Consider the following 14,790-nt stretch of genomic DNA (forward strand, 5'->3'; position numbering starts at 1 on the left):
CACTTTCAGTTCAATTCTTCTCTCACCCACACTTTCGGCAAATCTTGACAAATTAAAAAACCATTGCAAATGTTAAAATTATGAACGGTTCGAATTTTCTTTCTGATTTTACTTTTTTGCTGGGCTAATTAAGTATGTGAGGAATTGCAAAAATTATAGTGTTTCTGGAAATACTGTGTTTTTCAATTTCTACAATAAATAAATTTAAGCTTAATTTGAGCTTAACCGAGAGTTTGTTAACGAGTTTACGAAATTTTCATCATCGTTGCGTTCGAATCATGTGTCACGTCAATCGATACCAGTCATGGGTAAAGAGAATTAGTAACGTTGAGCTTTTGAATAAAGTTTGTTTGAATTCGATTGATAGCTATCTCTGTCAACGTCAAATGGCATGGGCTGGCCACGTAATTCGAATGCCCTGGTTTCGTTTACAAAGAAAAATGATTTCTTGCTGGGTCCGCTCGAAGCGCCCTAAAGGGGCCCCTCGCTATACGTTTGGTCGATCTTTGTTCAAAACTTTCAAAAAATGTAACGTTGATAAGTCATGTTGGCATGTTCTTGCTTCTGATAGATTTCAATGGAGAAATCTCATTAATAATTTGAATATATAGCTAGACTTTTATTTCTTCTCGTATTTTCTTATATATGACAATTTTCTGATAATTTTTTTAGGATGTGTTTGCGCTGAGATTCTCTTGACTATTTTCAGGAGGCCTATTCCCTTTAGGGAATGCTCTATGCTCTTCTTCTTCTTCTTCTTCTTCTACAATAAATAAATTCGTAAAGTTTTGTGCATTACGAATCATGAAAGTTAATAGCTTTACAGTTGAGTTGTTGGAGCGTGGGTTTGAAAAACGTTGAAAGTGTAAGGATGGTTGATTGTTCGTGACATTCCTCAATCTTAACAGAAATCCTCTATTTTCACAGAACGAAGTTTTTCTCTTTGATCTCAAAAACTTGACTGAAAACATCAAAAATTAAAAGTACAATTCTTTTTTTTTATTTCATTTTCACAGATATCTGTGGCAACCATATTTCTTTTACAATCCCATCCTGCACCTGCCCGAATGTGGCCTATAAATGCTACGTATCATTTCTTCAGCTGTGACCTTTTTTGAGCTTTTTCGTGAAATTCGAAATTGTCTTTTTCCCTCCACCTGTTTTTTTTTATTTTCAGATTCTTTAAAGATTTGTTAACTTGGTGTCAAATTATGATGCATGGAAAATAATGAAAAGAATAAAAGCCGAGATAATTCTATAAAAAAAAAAAAATTGAATTTGAATAACCTAAACTTCACACCTGGTGAGGTATGATGCGCATGCGTCAAAATGGATCTGTGTTTAAATCCTGTAAATTTCTTGCAACAGAACGCTAAGACGGATGATACGTAAACTATTGTTCGACAAAATACTTTCTTTGTTTGACTCCATCACAAAGACTTGATATGTTGGTTGGAGCCAAATAAAGATGAAAAATAAAGATTGGTCCATTTCAATTTCATATTTAGAAGAAGGAAGGTAAGCTAATGCTAAGCTAAGGTCATGGCCTTAAATTTGGAATTTTTTTCCATATGCCTTTTTTTCTCTCGCAATCTATTATCAGTTTTGATGGTTGTAGTAACACACAGTACAGTTCATACACACTAAAATCGCATCATGCAGTCTATCTTATGAAGCAATACAGTCACATAAGTTGGGTTTGGTTGAAAGAAAAAAACGCTAAAACAGTTTATTTTTTTATTTTTTTGTAGGAAAATTCATTCAAAATGTGGTTGAAGGTTTCAACTTTGATCACGTTCGTTTGTGTTCAAACTATCCTCGCTGGTGAACAAAGTTAGTAATTTCTATTCTTCATTTTACAGGAGGCACATAATCTTCGAGTTATATGATCGAGTTATATGGCTTCGAGTTAAGAAATCTTCGAGTTAAGCCCGTAACTCGAAATAAAAATGAAGCATTTTTATTTCGAGTTAATTTTTTAACTCGGTTTTTTTATTGACCATTTTCGTCTCATTTTTATTTCGAGTTACGGGCCTTAACTCGAAGATTTCATAACTCGAAGCCATATAACTCGATCATATAACTCGAAGATTATGTGCCTCATTTTACAGTTTCATAACATCGAAAAAAGGTTTTTCTTTTCCCTCTTTCTGACCAATCTTGCTCCACATCCGTGTCAATTGAATGTGAAAAAGCTTGTGACTTAAAATTGATGAGTAAGCAAGCGATCACTTTTATTTGAAAACAAAACCTTTAATTTACAAGACATTATATAATAAATCCATCTCGTTCTTTTTAAGGCACATTCCACCACAAAACATGCGAGAGAGATTACACCAAAGTAGGATGTTTCAAAAAACAAGCTTTCTTCAAAGACGTTTTGGAACAGACTGATGATTACACAACTGACTGGAACAACTTTGCTGCCCATTTACACAGGTTTGTCCACGTGTTTAATGACCACACCTTTTCAATCTAACTCAACCACACCTTTTCAATCTAACTCAAGACCAAACCTTTTCAATCTAACTCAAGACCAAACCTTTTCAATCTAACTCAAGACCAAACCTTTTCAATCTAACTCAAGACCAAACCTTTTCAATCTAACTCAAGACCAAACCTTTTCAATCTAACTCAAGACCAAACCTTTTCAACCTAACTCAAGACCACACCTTTTCAATCTAAAACAAGACCACACCTTTTCAATCTAACTCAAGACAACACCTTTTCAATCTAACTCAAGACAACACCTTTTCAATCTAATTTGCTTATAGCGTTGTTAGTTAGAATCTTTCCAATCATCAGAACTGTCTTTCGTTTGCTTTAACCTGGAACAGTTCATATGTACTCTTCCCTTCATTAGTGGGTAAGGCTTGCAAGTTTCAGCAAGTTTGAAAACCTCCTAAAGTGAAAAAGACTCCTCCTTAGAGTAGATAAAACTTTTCTCGCAATTATTAGGTAATTACCTAGTCAAGGTAATAGGTAGATAGATCCTCTATATAGTAGATAAGGCTTTTTTCTATACAGTGAGTAGGTAAGGCTAAATCACTTCTACGGTGAGACTCCCTTTCCCAGCCAGTCAGAATCCTCCCTCTACATGGTTTCTTACTACAACAGTTCCAAAGAGCTTCTCCAATCATTTTAAATTGATTCGATCAGAATTTTCATTCTCATCGTAGCATGGCATGCTCGTGTAAAGAAAAAGCCTTCAAAGGTGGCTACAAATATTTCGCCATTGGAAATTACGGCACTTGTTACGGCGGTAAAGACCAAGCCGCTTATGAGCAAATGTTGAAAGCGAGTGGTGACGTCACTGATGATTGTTTGTCTGGTAATTTCTACGAAGAATGCAGTGGAGATAACAGCAAAGAATGCAGTGGTGGTGTCGACTCCGTTTTCGTTTATTCTTTCAAAGCTTTCATGCCAACTCAACCTACACGTAAGCTACCCTCTTAAATCTTTACCTTATCGGATCTTTTTACGCCACGCCCTAATTTAACGCCAGCCCCTTTTACGCTGGCCCATTTTAAGCCAGCAACAAAAAAAATAACGCCCTTAAGGGCTACCACAAAAAGGCTGATATGTTGGTAGGGTCACTGATTCGTACAGTCTATAAAATCTTTACTTCGAGTAAATTCTATTGACCATAACCAGTTTGTGTCAGTGCTTGTAGCTGATTTCCCTGTTTCTTGAAGAATCAATATTTAAGGCAAAAACAATAAGGCAGTCCTGATACAGTGCGACTTTCTTTATATCCGCCCATATTTTTCACAAAGAAAAACTTGTTATTGTCAAAGAAAATTCAAAAGTTCTTTTCGGATCCCAGACGAATAAATTTAACTCTCTTGAACTCTTAAAGCAGATAAAGATCGTTCTTAAACCAAGATCAAATTTTTAGTCGTTTAAGAAAGTATAGCATTAGGCGTGATAAAGGAAGCCCTAGAACAAACCTTTGCCTAACTCGAGAGCCAGAAACGGCTAGTTTGCCCATCCTCTCTGGCGATTGGACGACGGACGAGGTTTAGAGATGCATTACAATTCTCAACATAATGTCGTAAACAAAAAATGTCAATAACAAAAATACTCCCTCTACTCAACATTGAATGAACCATTTTTTTCTCACTCTGTAGCCATTAACGGAGGTTACAACCAATGGTCAGAATGGACCACCTGTGACAAGACGTGCGGTAAAGGATATCAAGAACGTGAACGCGTTTGTAATAACCCACCACCTTCAAGAGGTGGAAAAGATTGCTCTGTCTTAGGGGAGCCATCTGAAGTTCGTCAATGTCAATTAGCTGTCTGCAGTAAGTGTCTCATTTATGTTGTAGTGTTCGCGAACGCGAACGTGTTTTTATTCTATCAAACATAGCATTTAATGTATGTTGTACTATTTGCTAACATGTCATTTTTAGACGAATTTCTCCACCTTCCGGTCCGGTATGTACGAGCAAAAACAACATAAGAAATCTGTTTGTTAATATTTTACTTTGCCAGGATTAGAAGCAATTTACTTTACATTTCATGAAAATATAATGTTTTTAAACCCTAAACTATAATTTAATATTCTTTTTCTCAGAACCCGCTTTGGTGAAAAGAGGAGAATCGATTTACCATTTCTCATCGGCGAAGAAAACGTTCGCTGAAGCTGAAGACTACTGCCAGAGCATCGGAGGACATCTTGCCAGTATTCACAGCAAAGAAGAAAATGATTTCGTCCTCAAAGAAGCACAAAACCGGTGAGATATTTGAATTATGAAGACTACCGCTCCTCGAATAAAAATACACCATTCGGCGCCCTTTGCATTTTAGAGTTATTAGTTGCGACAGACTTTCAAAGATATCGAACTTCAGGCTTGCAACGCTTCTTGAAGGGGATAATCAGCTACTGTAGTTTACATCTTCAGATATTTTATAAAGTTGCTTATTTTCCAGTGTCCATAAAGTCAATCAAATCTACTGTTTTTCTTTGATTTTAAATTTAAACATACCATGGAAAACCTAAATTAGCGACTCTTAGTTCTAATATTTTATACTTTGCTGTCCTATAAAAGTTTAAAGAATATATAACTTGAAATTCATTCCAATAATTTTTCAGAGGATTGGTGCACCCTTACATCGGTGGAACAGACGCTGGATCCGAAGGGAAATGGAGATGGAATGACGGAACAACCATGGCTTACAAGAAGTGGTTGCCTAATCAGCCGGACAATGCTGGCGGAAAGGAGCACTGCATGCATTTGTGGAAATCGAACACTGGATGGAATGATATCTTTTGTGGTAATAAGTACAACTTCGTTTGCAAAATGTCACAATTCCATGGGAAGGTTTATTACGTTTCCACGGTTAAAAAGAATCATGATCAAGCAGAAAGTCATTGCAAAACAATGGGAGGTAATCTGGTCACTATCCATAGTCAAGCTGAAAATGATTACGTTCACAAAATGGCTAAATCGAGGTGAGTGTGAACAGGGTTTACCTACTATATAACGTCGAACGGATCAATCGATAAGCGTACAGTCCGTTATTCGACTCTTAAAGGCACAGTCGAGTTTCGAAGGGACTGGTAGTGAATTTACTTTGGAAATGACGTCCAAAATTCTTTGAAACAACTTTGACATTATGACGTCACTCCTTCCTAGTAAACTCAAGCTCAGTCTCCTCCGCTTTAAAAGTCGAGAGGTTTGTAGACAGGAGTATAAAGTATAACCAAATATTCAAAACTTGCCCAACTCTTCCCTGTCACGAATTTATATACATACTTGTTTCGTATTACTTACTAATTCCCATACTCCGAAAGTACAAGTTAAATGGGGATTTAAAGTATAGTTTTAAATCAGAGTTTAAATTTATTTCGGCACTATACGCCCTCCGCCCTTTAGCCTTGGATGATGTGTATGTGTATGTTAGGGAGCGGTCATGCATAAAGTATCTACTAGAGGGGGGTGGAGGATATTTTGAAAAATCCAAAAAAAATTTCGCACCCCCTCCCCTAACCTGGAAAAAATTTTCGAACCCCCCCTCATAAGGCCCAATATTTTTTCGCACCTCCCCCCCCCCTACTAAGAAAATTTTTACGCGAAAAAGAATTCATCCAGATGCGGTACAAAGAGTATTATTTGTTTGTATGACAGTTTTTTATGTCAAAATAAGGTAAGGGAGAGTTTAGCCCTGTTAAGTTAGAGTATAACAGGGTTAAGACAAGAATCATCAAGTGGTTTTCTCTGAGCTTCTGTAAAATTTGGAAAAAAATACGGCTTATTTTCCCCAGTAGCGACCTGACTTAATTTTCTGGAGGTGCAAACTGTGAAATTGGCGCCCCTGGTATTTTTTGTCCTTACTTGCGCCCTCCATTATTAAGTGAAAATATTAAACTGTAAGGAGCAGTATGGTTGAAAGTAACGCCCGGAATCTTTGAGTCAAAAAACTTTGGAATTAGTTTTTTGTAATTTGAAATGTTAAGGTGTTTTGACATTAGCAGATACTAAGGAGGCGCAACAATGGTTTGCGCCAACGGGCGAAAATTTCAATCTTTTTCACCACCATTTTAGCTAAAAGACACTTTGTTTTGACAAATTTCTTTTAAGAAGTACTTTTTCAAACCACTCTGATGAGCTGCGAGAGCCACTAATTTACTTCCCTCACCTAGCTCAATGTTACAAACCAAAAGGGCAAGGCGATGATGCCCAACTAATGCCAATATGAAATGTACATATATCCAATAAGATAAATTATGAGTTGTCGGCCTTAAGGCCGAATAATTTTTGAAATCTTCAAACGTAAAACTATGAAATTAGACTTCCTACATTTTCTCTTCAGTTTCCCAAAAAAAATTGGAACCCCCCCTAAACCCTCAAAAAAATTTTGGAACCCCCCCTAAACCCTCGAAAAAATTTCGAACCCCCCCCCTAGAATCCTCCACCCCCCCCCCTGGTAGATACTTTATGACCGCTCCCTTAAGAAGCACAACGATATAGACTGATATACATTTCATTTTTGCCATAGTGTGTTTATTTAAGTTCAAAGGATAATCAGGCTGATCATCCAAACATTTTTAAAAATTAACAGTCCACCAGTTTTCACGATGTACTCTATAAAAAATACTGTGTAGTGGATCTGAGAAGATGAGTGCTCAAAATTTATGCCGGAAAGTGTTTTATAGAAGGAAATTTATTCATTCGTTATAAATTTTGAACCACCACTGCCAGTTAAATAAAATATAATCACATTCGTTATTTTTTCCTTCCTTAGAGGATACCTTGACGTTTTCATCGGACTTCGTGACGTCAATAAGAATGGTCAATTCTCTTGGGTTGATGGCAGCAAAGTCGTGTTTACTGATTGGCAAAATGGAGAACCGAATTTCAAAGGGAAAGAGAACTGTGCCGTCTATCAACACATCAACTTAGCCAAACATGGATGGAATAATATTTACTGCAGTGGTGTTAAACAATACATCTGTAAATACCAACCCGATATCTTGGTTTACACCTCAGGTAGGTTCTAATAATGCTTTCTCATATCCTGCGCTGTAACCGTAAAACTCTTCGGATAAGCAAGGCCAAATGCTTGTGAAAGTTATAAAAACTATGGTGCTTTTCAACAAGACTGGCAGTCCGTTATTTTTTAAACATTGCTCTTTAGAGAAAAAGATACGGTATAGTAAAAAGAGAAACTTGTTGGAAGGATAATTAATGCTGAACAGCTTGCTGCAAACCAAGAATTTCCTCAAAGTTTAAAAGGAAGATGAAAAAAGAAGAGGAAAAAAATATTTTTTATACTGGAACAAAAACTTTCGCTGAAATATTATTCAAAAGATATAACCGCACCTAGAGAGGTCTAAATAGGCGCCAGATATGATTGTCAGAGTTTTAAGATCATAGGAAGAATTAAGGACAATATTTTGTAGAAAACTGTAGCAGTAATGAGGTCTACACATGTGGGACCGTGAAATCCCTAATAGTTCGGAAATAACTAATTCATGGAGTGACCTTCCCGTGTTCTTGCAGAATCACTTTGCCCAAAAGAACGTGGATTTTGTGTCCGGTCTGACGGTGCCGATCAAAAAAGTGGAGTAATCAAGGTGAACGCCCTAGATGGAAATACAGACCAACATCAAAAAGATTGTTTGAAGAAATGTCATGCGCACAAAGGAGCTACTGGATGTGAAGTGATTTGGAACCAACACAATCGAGGATGTTATATCCACACACAATCTATCGCCAGAGGGAATAACGTGGATAGACATTACTGCTGGGTTTTCTCCAAATGCGCCCAAGGTTAATATGAAAAAGCTTAAAAAAGAGATCAGATTCTGACCCGAATTGCTGTAACTTAGAATTCAATTTCAATAAAGTTACGCCCTTATTATCAATTTTATCATTCAAATATTTTTGCAGGTGACAAATTCGTTCCACACGGTGAAGCCAGTTATTATTTCTCGGACAACAAAGTGAATTATAATGACGCCGATGCTGCTTGTCACCACATCGGTGGTTTCTTGGCTAGTGTGCACTCTGCTGCTGAAAACAAATTCATATCTGATGAAGCAAAACGAAGGTAAGAATTACATTTGTTACCATTCATTAAAACTCATCATGTGAACAGAGTCTTAGGTTTAGTGCATGATAATGATTGGCTTCTCCTTACATGGGTGGCTCGTCATTGGTTCAGGAGTCGTCTCGTTAGTACCACACACGATCATTTTTGCAGGGGAGTCACAATTCGAACCTATATAACTATATTGTCTCCTTAACTCGTACAAGTTTTCTCGTCCTTTAAGTTAACAATGCCTTATAAGATAATCTCCATAACTCGAAATTTCTATAGCTCGAGGAAATTTGTGTTTCCAGTGCGTGTTATAGTTATGAGTGGCTCGATTGTACTACCTTTCAGTTTCTGAAACACTGACACAGTTTCAAGTGTATTTTCCAACGTTAGCATCAAAGCTAGAACAGTCTCCAATCAATACCAATCGCTCCCTTTCAAGGCGGCAGATAACCAAGAAAGTATTGACTGACGGCAAATGAGCTTAGTAAAGCTCAAATTGTATAATGTATATACTAAACTCTGTATATTTAGTCATTTTGAGTTGAACATTGTTAAATATTGGACATGTGAACAACGGTGCTCCAAAAAATCATTCATCTTTTCTTTCCATAGAAAACTTGGTAACGTTTGGATCGGTGGTAACGACAAATCACGAGAGGGTAGTTGGGTTTGGAATGACTTGACTCCTTTCTCTTACAAGAACTGGGCCAAGAATGAACCTAACAATGCTGGCAAAGGTGAAGATTGCCCAGAAATGTATGGTACAGGACATTGGAACGATCATTATTGTGACCAAAAGAAAGCTTTCGTCTGCAAAATCTTGTACTTTAAAGGTATGTATACCTTCGAAAGGTGTGTGTCCCCATAAGATGTACAACAGGAGAAAACTTCTTCAGAGGGAGGGGGGGGAGGTATTTTGACGGGGGTGTTGCTTCAATAGGAAGATATCGTTTATTGAAAATGATTCGTCTATGGCGAGACAAATATGTGTAAGGAGGGGTGGGGACCGTACCTCGATAAGAGGAGTGGTACCATTTAGGAACCTGGTACCTGGATAGGAAGAGGACTAAACCTTGAATTGGAGTCAGTTAGGAGGTTGAATGTCAGTTGAAAATGGGTCATGTTAGGGTGGGAGAAAATATCTGAGGGGACGATGAAATGTGATCCATCAATAAATATTTTCTGCATTGTTCTCCGCCAGGAAACCGTTATTTCATTTCATCTGCCAAGAAGAATTGGTATGACGCTGAGAAATTCTGTGCAACTTTTGATGGACATTTGACCAGCATTCACAGCAAAGAAGAAAATGATTACATTTACAACCAACTCGTCAAACGGTACGGTGTTTAAAGCACGTCATCTGTTAACGCTAACCGCTAGAACTATCTCCCTTCCAGACAAACCATCGCAAAGTACCAACGCTTAATTCTACTTACAACTGAAAAGTATACTTAGTATGAATAAATGGCAAAAGTTTGGCCTGAGAAAACCAAGCAAGACTTTCAACGTTTTAAAGATTTCCCCTTCGCACAAAACGGCCGAACTCAAAAAGGTTTCAATTTATCTAAGGCTCCTAAGCGTTGCAATATTTTCGTTTTAAATCTTTTAGAAAAATCAAGCATCCATTCGCTGGACTGAACGATCAAAAACAAGAAGGGAAATGGGTGTGGTCAGACGGAAGTGAGGTTGATTATTTGGCGTGGTCACACCGTGAACCAAACAACCTACGAAATGAGGATTGCATGCACGTGAAATGGAAGTCCACCAAATGGAATGATATCAAATGCATGAATAAATATCAATTCGTCTGCAAATTCTAAATATTGATGACGCCATCAACTTTGGGGAAACTATTCTATCTTTGGTTACTTTTCATTTAAACTCTTTTTTGTTTCGCTTTGGTAGATGTTACCTATCTTTTTGTCAATGATTCCGTCCTCACTGTAGAAGGACATCTCTTTCTCTTGGTCTTTTTAAATTGTAGCATTTCAATAGTTTACTGAACGTTTTAAATATCTTAATTTTTCAGAATAACTTTAATAATGTTTGCTTTCCCTTTACGTAAACTCTATACTATTTCTTCCATCAGTTTCAGCAGCCATCATTGAGCAGCACTTGTCTAATAACTACTGTATATTTCTATCTCATAACTACATAGATAACATTTTCCTCAGATGTTTTTCTTTCGAAAAATTGTTACATGAAAAACTTACACAATTTAATCTGTTTTTTTTTCCGGGAGAGGGGGCACTCATATGATCCGGCCCATGGCATGTGCCGCCCTTAAGGGTAGGTTTTTCGAGACCCTAGAAATGCACTAGGTCTTCTTTTAGCTGGATACACGGTAAGCGTGTGTTTGTGAATTGCATTTCTGACAGTAAAATCTAATGCATCTTTATAGTATTGACTCGCACCCATTTTGATCTGTTTTGCTATCGTGTTGACATCTCAGGCTCATCTTAAAGTGGCTTCAGCAAAATAAGATAGGAATAATCAGACTACACGGTAAGGGTCAGAAACCTTCGGTAAATGCACTGCAAGGGTCCGATTTTGAAACCATCCCCCCCGGGTTTTGTTCCCAAAAGTCGACGATTTTTTGTTAGTTCGTTACATTTTCAAAGGTTGAAAATACAAAAGGGTTGTTGGTTGTTGGTTGCTGGTTGTTTTTGTTAGTTCGTTACATTTTCAAAGGTTGAAAATACAAAAGGGTTGTTGGAAGTAACAGATGTAAAAACTCCAAAGACTGATACAAAAGTTTTTCGTTGTACCACACGTAAACCGTTTAAGTCAGTCAGACAATTGGTAAATTTCTGGTGTTCTACATTTAGAAAATCCTGTTTTCCCAACAACTTCCTCGGATAAAAAAGTGATTCTTTACATCGATTCAAAAAACTTTGAGTGTTGGAATATTTGATCCCTTCTGGCGTCTGTAAGATCAGATGATATTTCTTAAAATAGTTCTCGTCCAGGAACCTTGGATGATCAGTAGATCTTTTTCAATGCGAAGAGTTGTATGTCGGTACTAAGTGCTTGATAAAAAGGAACTTAGTTAAAGATTTTCAAATTTTATTTTAAGATTGCGGTTTAATTTAAGTCCTCATGAATTTGTGAAAAGCTACTTAAAATAACAACTATATTCCTTGTGCGCCACTCTCTTTCTAAAAATGTATAATCACACTTATAGCAATGACCAGTGAAGGTTAATATTACTGATCTGACAAATGTGAGACAACCTGTACAAGAACTTAATGGTCTTCCCCGGGGGGGGGGGGGTACTACCCTTTTCGACCGACGGGGGTGCTCCGCTGAAGTTCGAAAAATGGACCTTACGCGCGACTCTAAATTTGCGAAAAAAGTGACCCTGAATGGGACTAAAATTTCAATTTTTTTCAAATTTTCTACTTTTTCCTCTAATTTTCCCTACGCGGGATTGATTGTTCTACTCGAGGAGGTTAAAAAAAGTACCCTGACCAGAAGCGCATCCCCGTAACCCATTTTGCCCTAGTACCGTCCCGGGGGTCTTTTTGAAGAGATCAACACTTTTATAACCTGATAACAGAATAAGATGGTTTTCTTACGCGCAACGTAAAACTCTGAAGGCGCTTGGAAAATAGCCAACTGCTGAAAATAGCTATTTCGATGAAAAGAATCTTGTTACGTACTCCGTGATGTCATAAACTTACCTTTTTTCTAATACGGTGCCCTATTTTTAAATTTTGTTGTCATCCCTAGTCCTAACAAGTGCCCTTACACATTCGAGATAGCTTACCGTACTTACCAAAACAATCTAATAGCTCCCTTAACAATCCAAAAGCGCCAAAATGGCAAAAAAGGACTTTTACCGTAGAATTTTTGCGATTTTAGTGCTTTGGATTGTTAAGGGAGGGTTTGGATTGTTATAGCTAAGTACCCTATTCCTCAGCTCGTTTGTTTTCCCATTTTCCTTTAGAGCTTGAGCGTGGTGTACAGAAAACAATGGCGATCTGATGTCAGTTTACACTATTACTGATAACAATGAGCAATCGATTTGAAATACAAAAGTTGGAAAAAAATAAGGGGTGCCCTCAAAAAATTAATTCTTGCTCAAGAAATGATGAACAGATCAATTTTGATCAAAATTCCGTCAAAAGGGGACGGTTTTACTTTCTGAATGTTTTAATGACATGTTGATGAGCAATTAATGCATGAAATTCTAATTATGCAGGATGTAAAATCTCTTTAAGTTACCGCAGGGTTTTTAATGATCAAAATTCCAAAAATATTATGCGAATTATGTAAGTGAATAAATGCGTTTCTGAACTGGAAGAGTGCCAGATTCCGCATATAAAATACTTCAGGTTTCGATAACTAAATGCTCGAAAAGTTGCTTAGAGTATTTGAAGTTAATCTGCAGGGTTCTGCGGGAAATATTGGGCTATATGTGCCTAAGTGCATCAACTTTGCATATTCTTCTCTAACTTTGGGGGATTTTTTGAAACGAGGGAACAAAAAAATTAAACCTTCACATCTCTGGTTTCAGGCATCTTTCAAACAGAACAGAGGAGGAGTAGGGACAAATAGGAGGATCTCTTGACTTCATTCCCAACACCCTCCTGCGTAATGAAGAAACTAACCACCAACAATTCTTATATTGTCAACTGTTAAATTATATTCCCTTTGAAAAAAAGTACTTTTCGGATATGCACCAAATAAAATTCCCGTCTAAACAACCTATCCTTATCAACGCATTTTAATTTTTCTAATTACTCAACAGTACTGATGGTACTTATTTATACAAAAGATTTTACGGTAGCAAGTTAGCTTGTTGGATATTTCGGTGAATGCTCATTTTTAATGACCCTGATCCTTTCGATTCTTCAAAAGAAAACACATAACGATTGTGTTTATCTTAATGTCAAAAGGTTGACAAAATTTCTGACATCAAAAGTAAAACCACCCACATAGGTGAAGCAACTTTGTTACCTAGCAAATGTACATCAATATACATCAGTATTAAACTATACTCGATGTTAGTGCTTGCGGCTTAACCATGTGCCTTTGGGCTTGACAACGAGTTTTAATGAGATTAAGATATAACTTTCTGATATTGTAATTACTGAAGTTACCGGTGGATTACATCCAATCCATCATCAAAGAAAATTATTTCAGGATTAGGAAGATGTGACTGGCTATCAAAACTTTATAAAACTTGATACAAGATTTTAACAAATACGGTAGACCTTAGAAACACCTGGGCTGCTGGCATCCACCAACGGATTTGTGCTATTTTACAGAGCATTATAGTATACTACCTACAGTTATGTGGAGGTCTGCATTTCAAACTGAACAACACCCCCTCTAAACCAAAATTTATTGTCATCTATTGCAATCACTCTTAAGCTTAAACTCTTAAAACAAACAGCTCATCCAATAGAATACTGGCGTGTTGGTAATGTGAGCTAGTGCTTATGAACAAAAATTTGGATATCAGCCAAAAATGTTCAGCAAGTTTGCAACCACTTTCATTGATGTCAGACCTTAATGTGACTTTAACGATGTTCTGGATATTGATGCAGCATGCGACATATTTATTTTCGCGTTAAAATCCGATTTGTAATGATTTCGTGGTAATCAGAAATTTGGAATTTTTCCAATGCGAGAATCTAGTTAGCAAAATGAAAATGAAGCGTCACCTAATATCAATGTTAAGCCTCTGTTTCGAACGAAATATAAGAAAGACAATGTCACTGAATTTTACTAGCTAGCGTCAATACCTAATGGACATCAATAGAAACTGTAAAACAGACTTACAGGGTACAAATAAAAATCGAAGGGTGAAGCTAAAATTATGAAAATTTTATCTCTAAAACTTTGGATCCTAAAACACCTCCGGCCGTTGCAGTCGTTATTTCAACTCTGTGAAGGTAATTTTTATCCCTTGGTAATGACATTCGTTTGATAGCAACCTTTGAATGTATCTGCTATACTGGGATAAGATTTGCAAAAGTTCTACATTATCATGTTAATAGTATGTTAGCATCCAATGCGTTCCAATAGAAATTCAAAAACGGGATCCTATTCTTCTATCAGGAGAGTTTTTGAGCGCATCAAAATTCGGCACGTTAGGGTCAGAATAGTTTTGCGCATGCGCGTGTTTTAAAGATAAGCAGATCCAGTCTGCCAACGTTTTTCATTTTCAGTTACAAAATTACAAAGATGAAATACTTTTCTAAATTTTCTTATGTACAAAATATTTAACAA

The 14,790-nt window shown here is 36.8% G+C and overlaps 1 protein-coding gene across 2 annotated transcripts; it reads left to right on the forward strand.

The window, feature by feature from the left end:
* Positions 1-1,366: 1,366 nt before the first annotated feature.
* LOC136798012 (macrophage mannose receptor 1-like) lies at positions 1,367-10,610 on the forward strand. 2 transcript variants are annotated; one of them, XM_067054603.1, is made up of 13 exons: positions 1,430-1,518; positions 1,752-1,833; positions 2,301-2,439; positions 3,180-3,439; positions 4,131-4,307; positions 4,580-4,739; positions 5,099-5,458; positions 7,252-7,496; positions 8,010-8,279; positions 8,400-8,559; positions 9,163-9,383; positions 9,752-9,887; positions 10,160-10,610. In XM_067054603.1, exons 2-13 carry the CDS (start codon positions 1,767-1,769, stop codon positions 10,368-10,370), a joined length of 2,406 nt encoding a protein of 801 aa, XP_066910704.1. In that variant the 5' UTR covers positions 1,430-1,518; positions 1,752-1,766; the 3' UTR covers positions 10,371-10,610. The 2 variants fall into 2 exon arrangements, with proteins under 2 accessions (XP_066910705.1, XP_066910704.1); XM_067054604.1 differs by lacking the exon at positions 8,010-8,279 and having other exon boundaries at positions 1,367-1,518.
* The last annotated feature ends 4,180 nt before the right edge of the window (positions 10,611-14,790 follow it).

Source organism: Clytia hemisphaerica, unplaced genomic scaffold (genome assembly GCF_902728285.1).
Source record: "Clytia hemisphaerica strain Z4C2 unplaced genomic scaffold, Clytia hemisphaerica genome assembly, whole genome shotgun sequence".
NCBI lineage: Eukaryota > Metazoa > Cnidaria > Hydrozoa > Leptothecata > Clytiidae > Clytia > Clytia hemisphaerica.

Excerpts from the sequence above, each read along its gene's own strand:
- LOC136798012 (XM_067054603.1), top strand. The coding sequence starts at position 1,767 with ATGTGGTTGAAGGTTTCAACTTTGATCACGTTCGTTTGTGTTCAAACT. Across the intron at positions 4,740-5,098 it reads CTCAAAGAAGCACAAAACCG|AGGATTGGTGCACCCTTACA; the intron begins GTGAGATATTTG and ends ATAATTTTTCAG. Across the intron at positions 9,888-10,159 it reads TACAACCAACTCGTCAAACG|AAAAATCAAGCATCCATTCG; the intron begins GTACGGTGTTTA and ends TAAATCTTTTAG.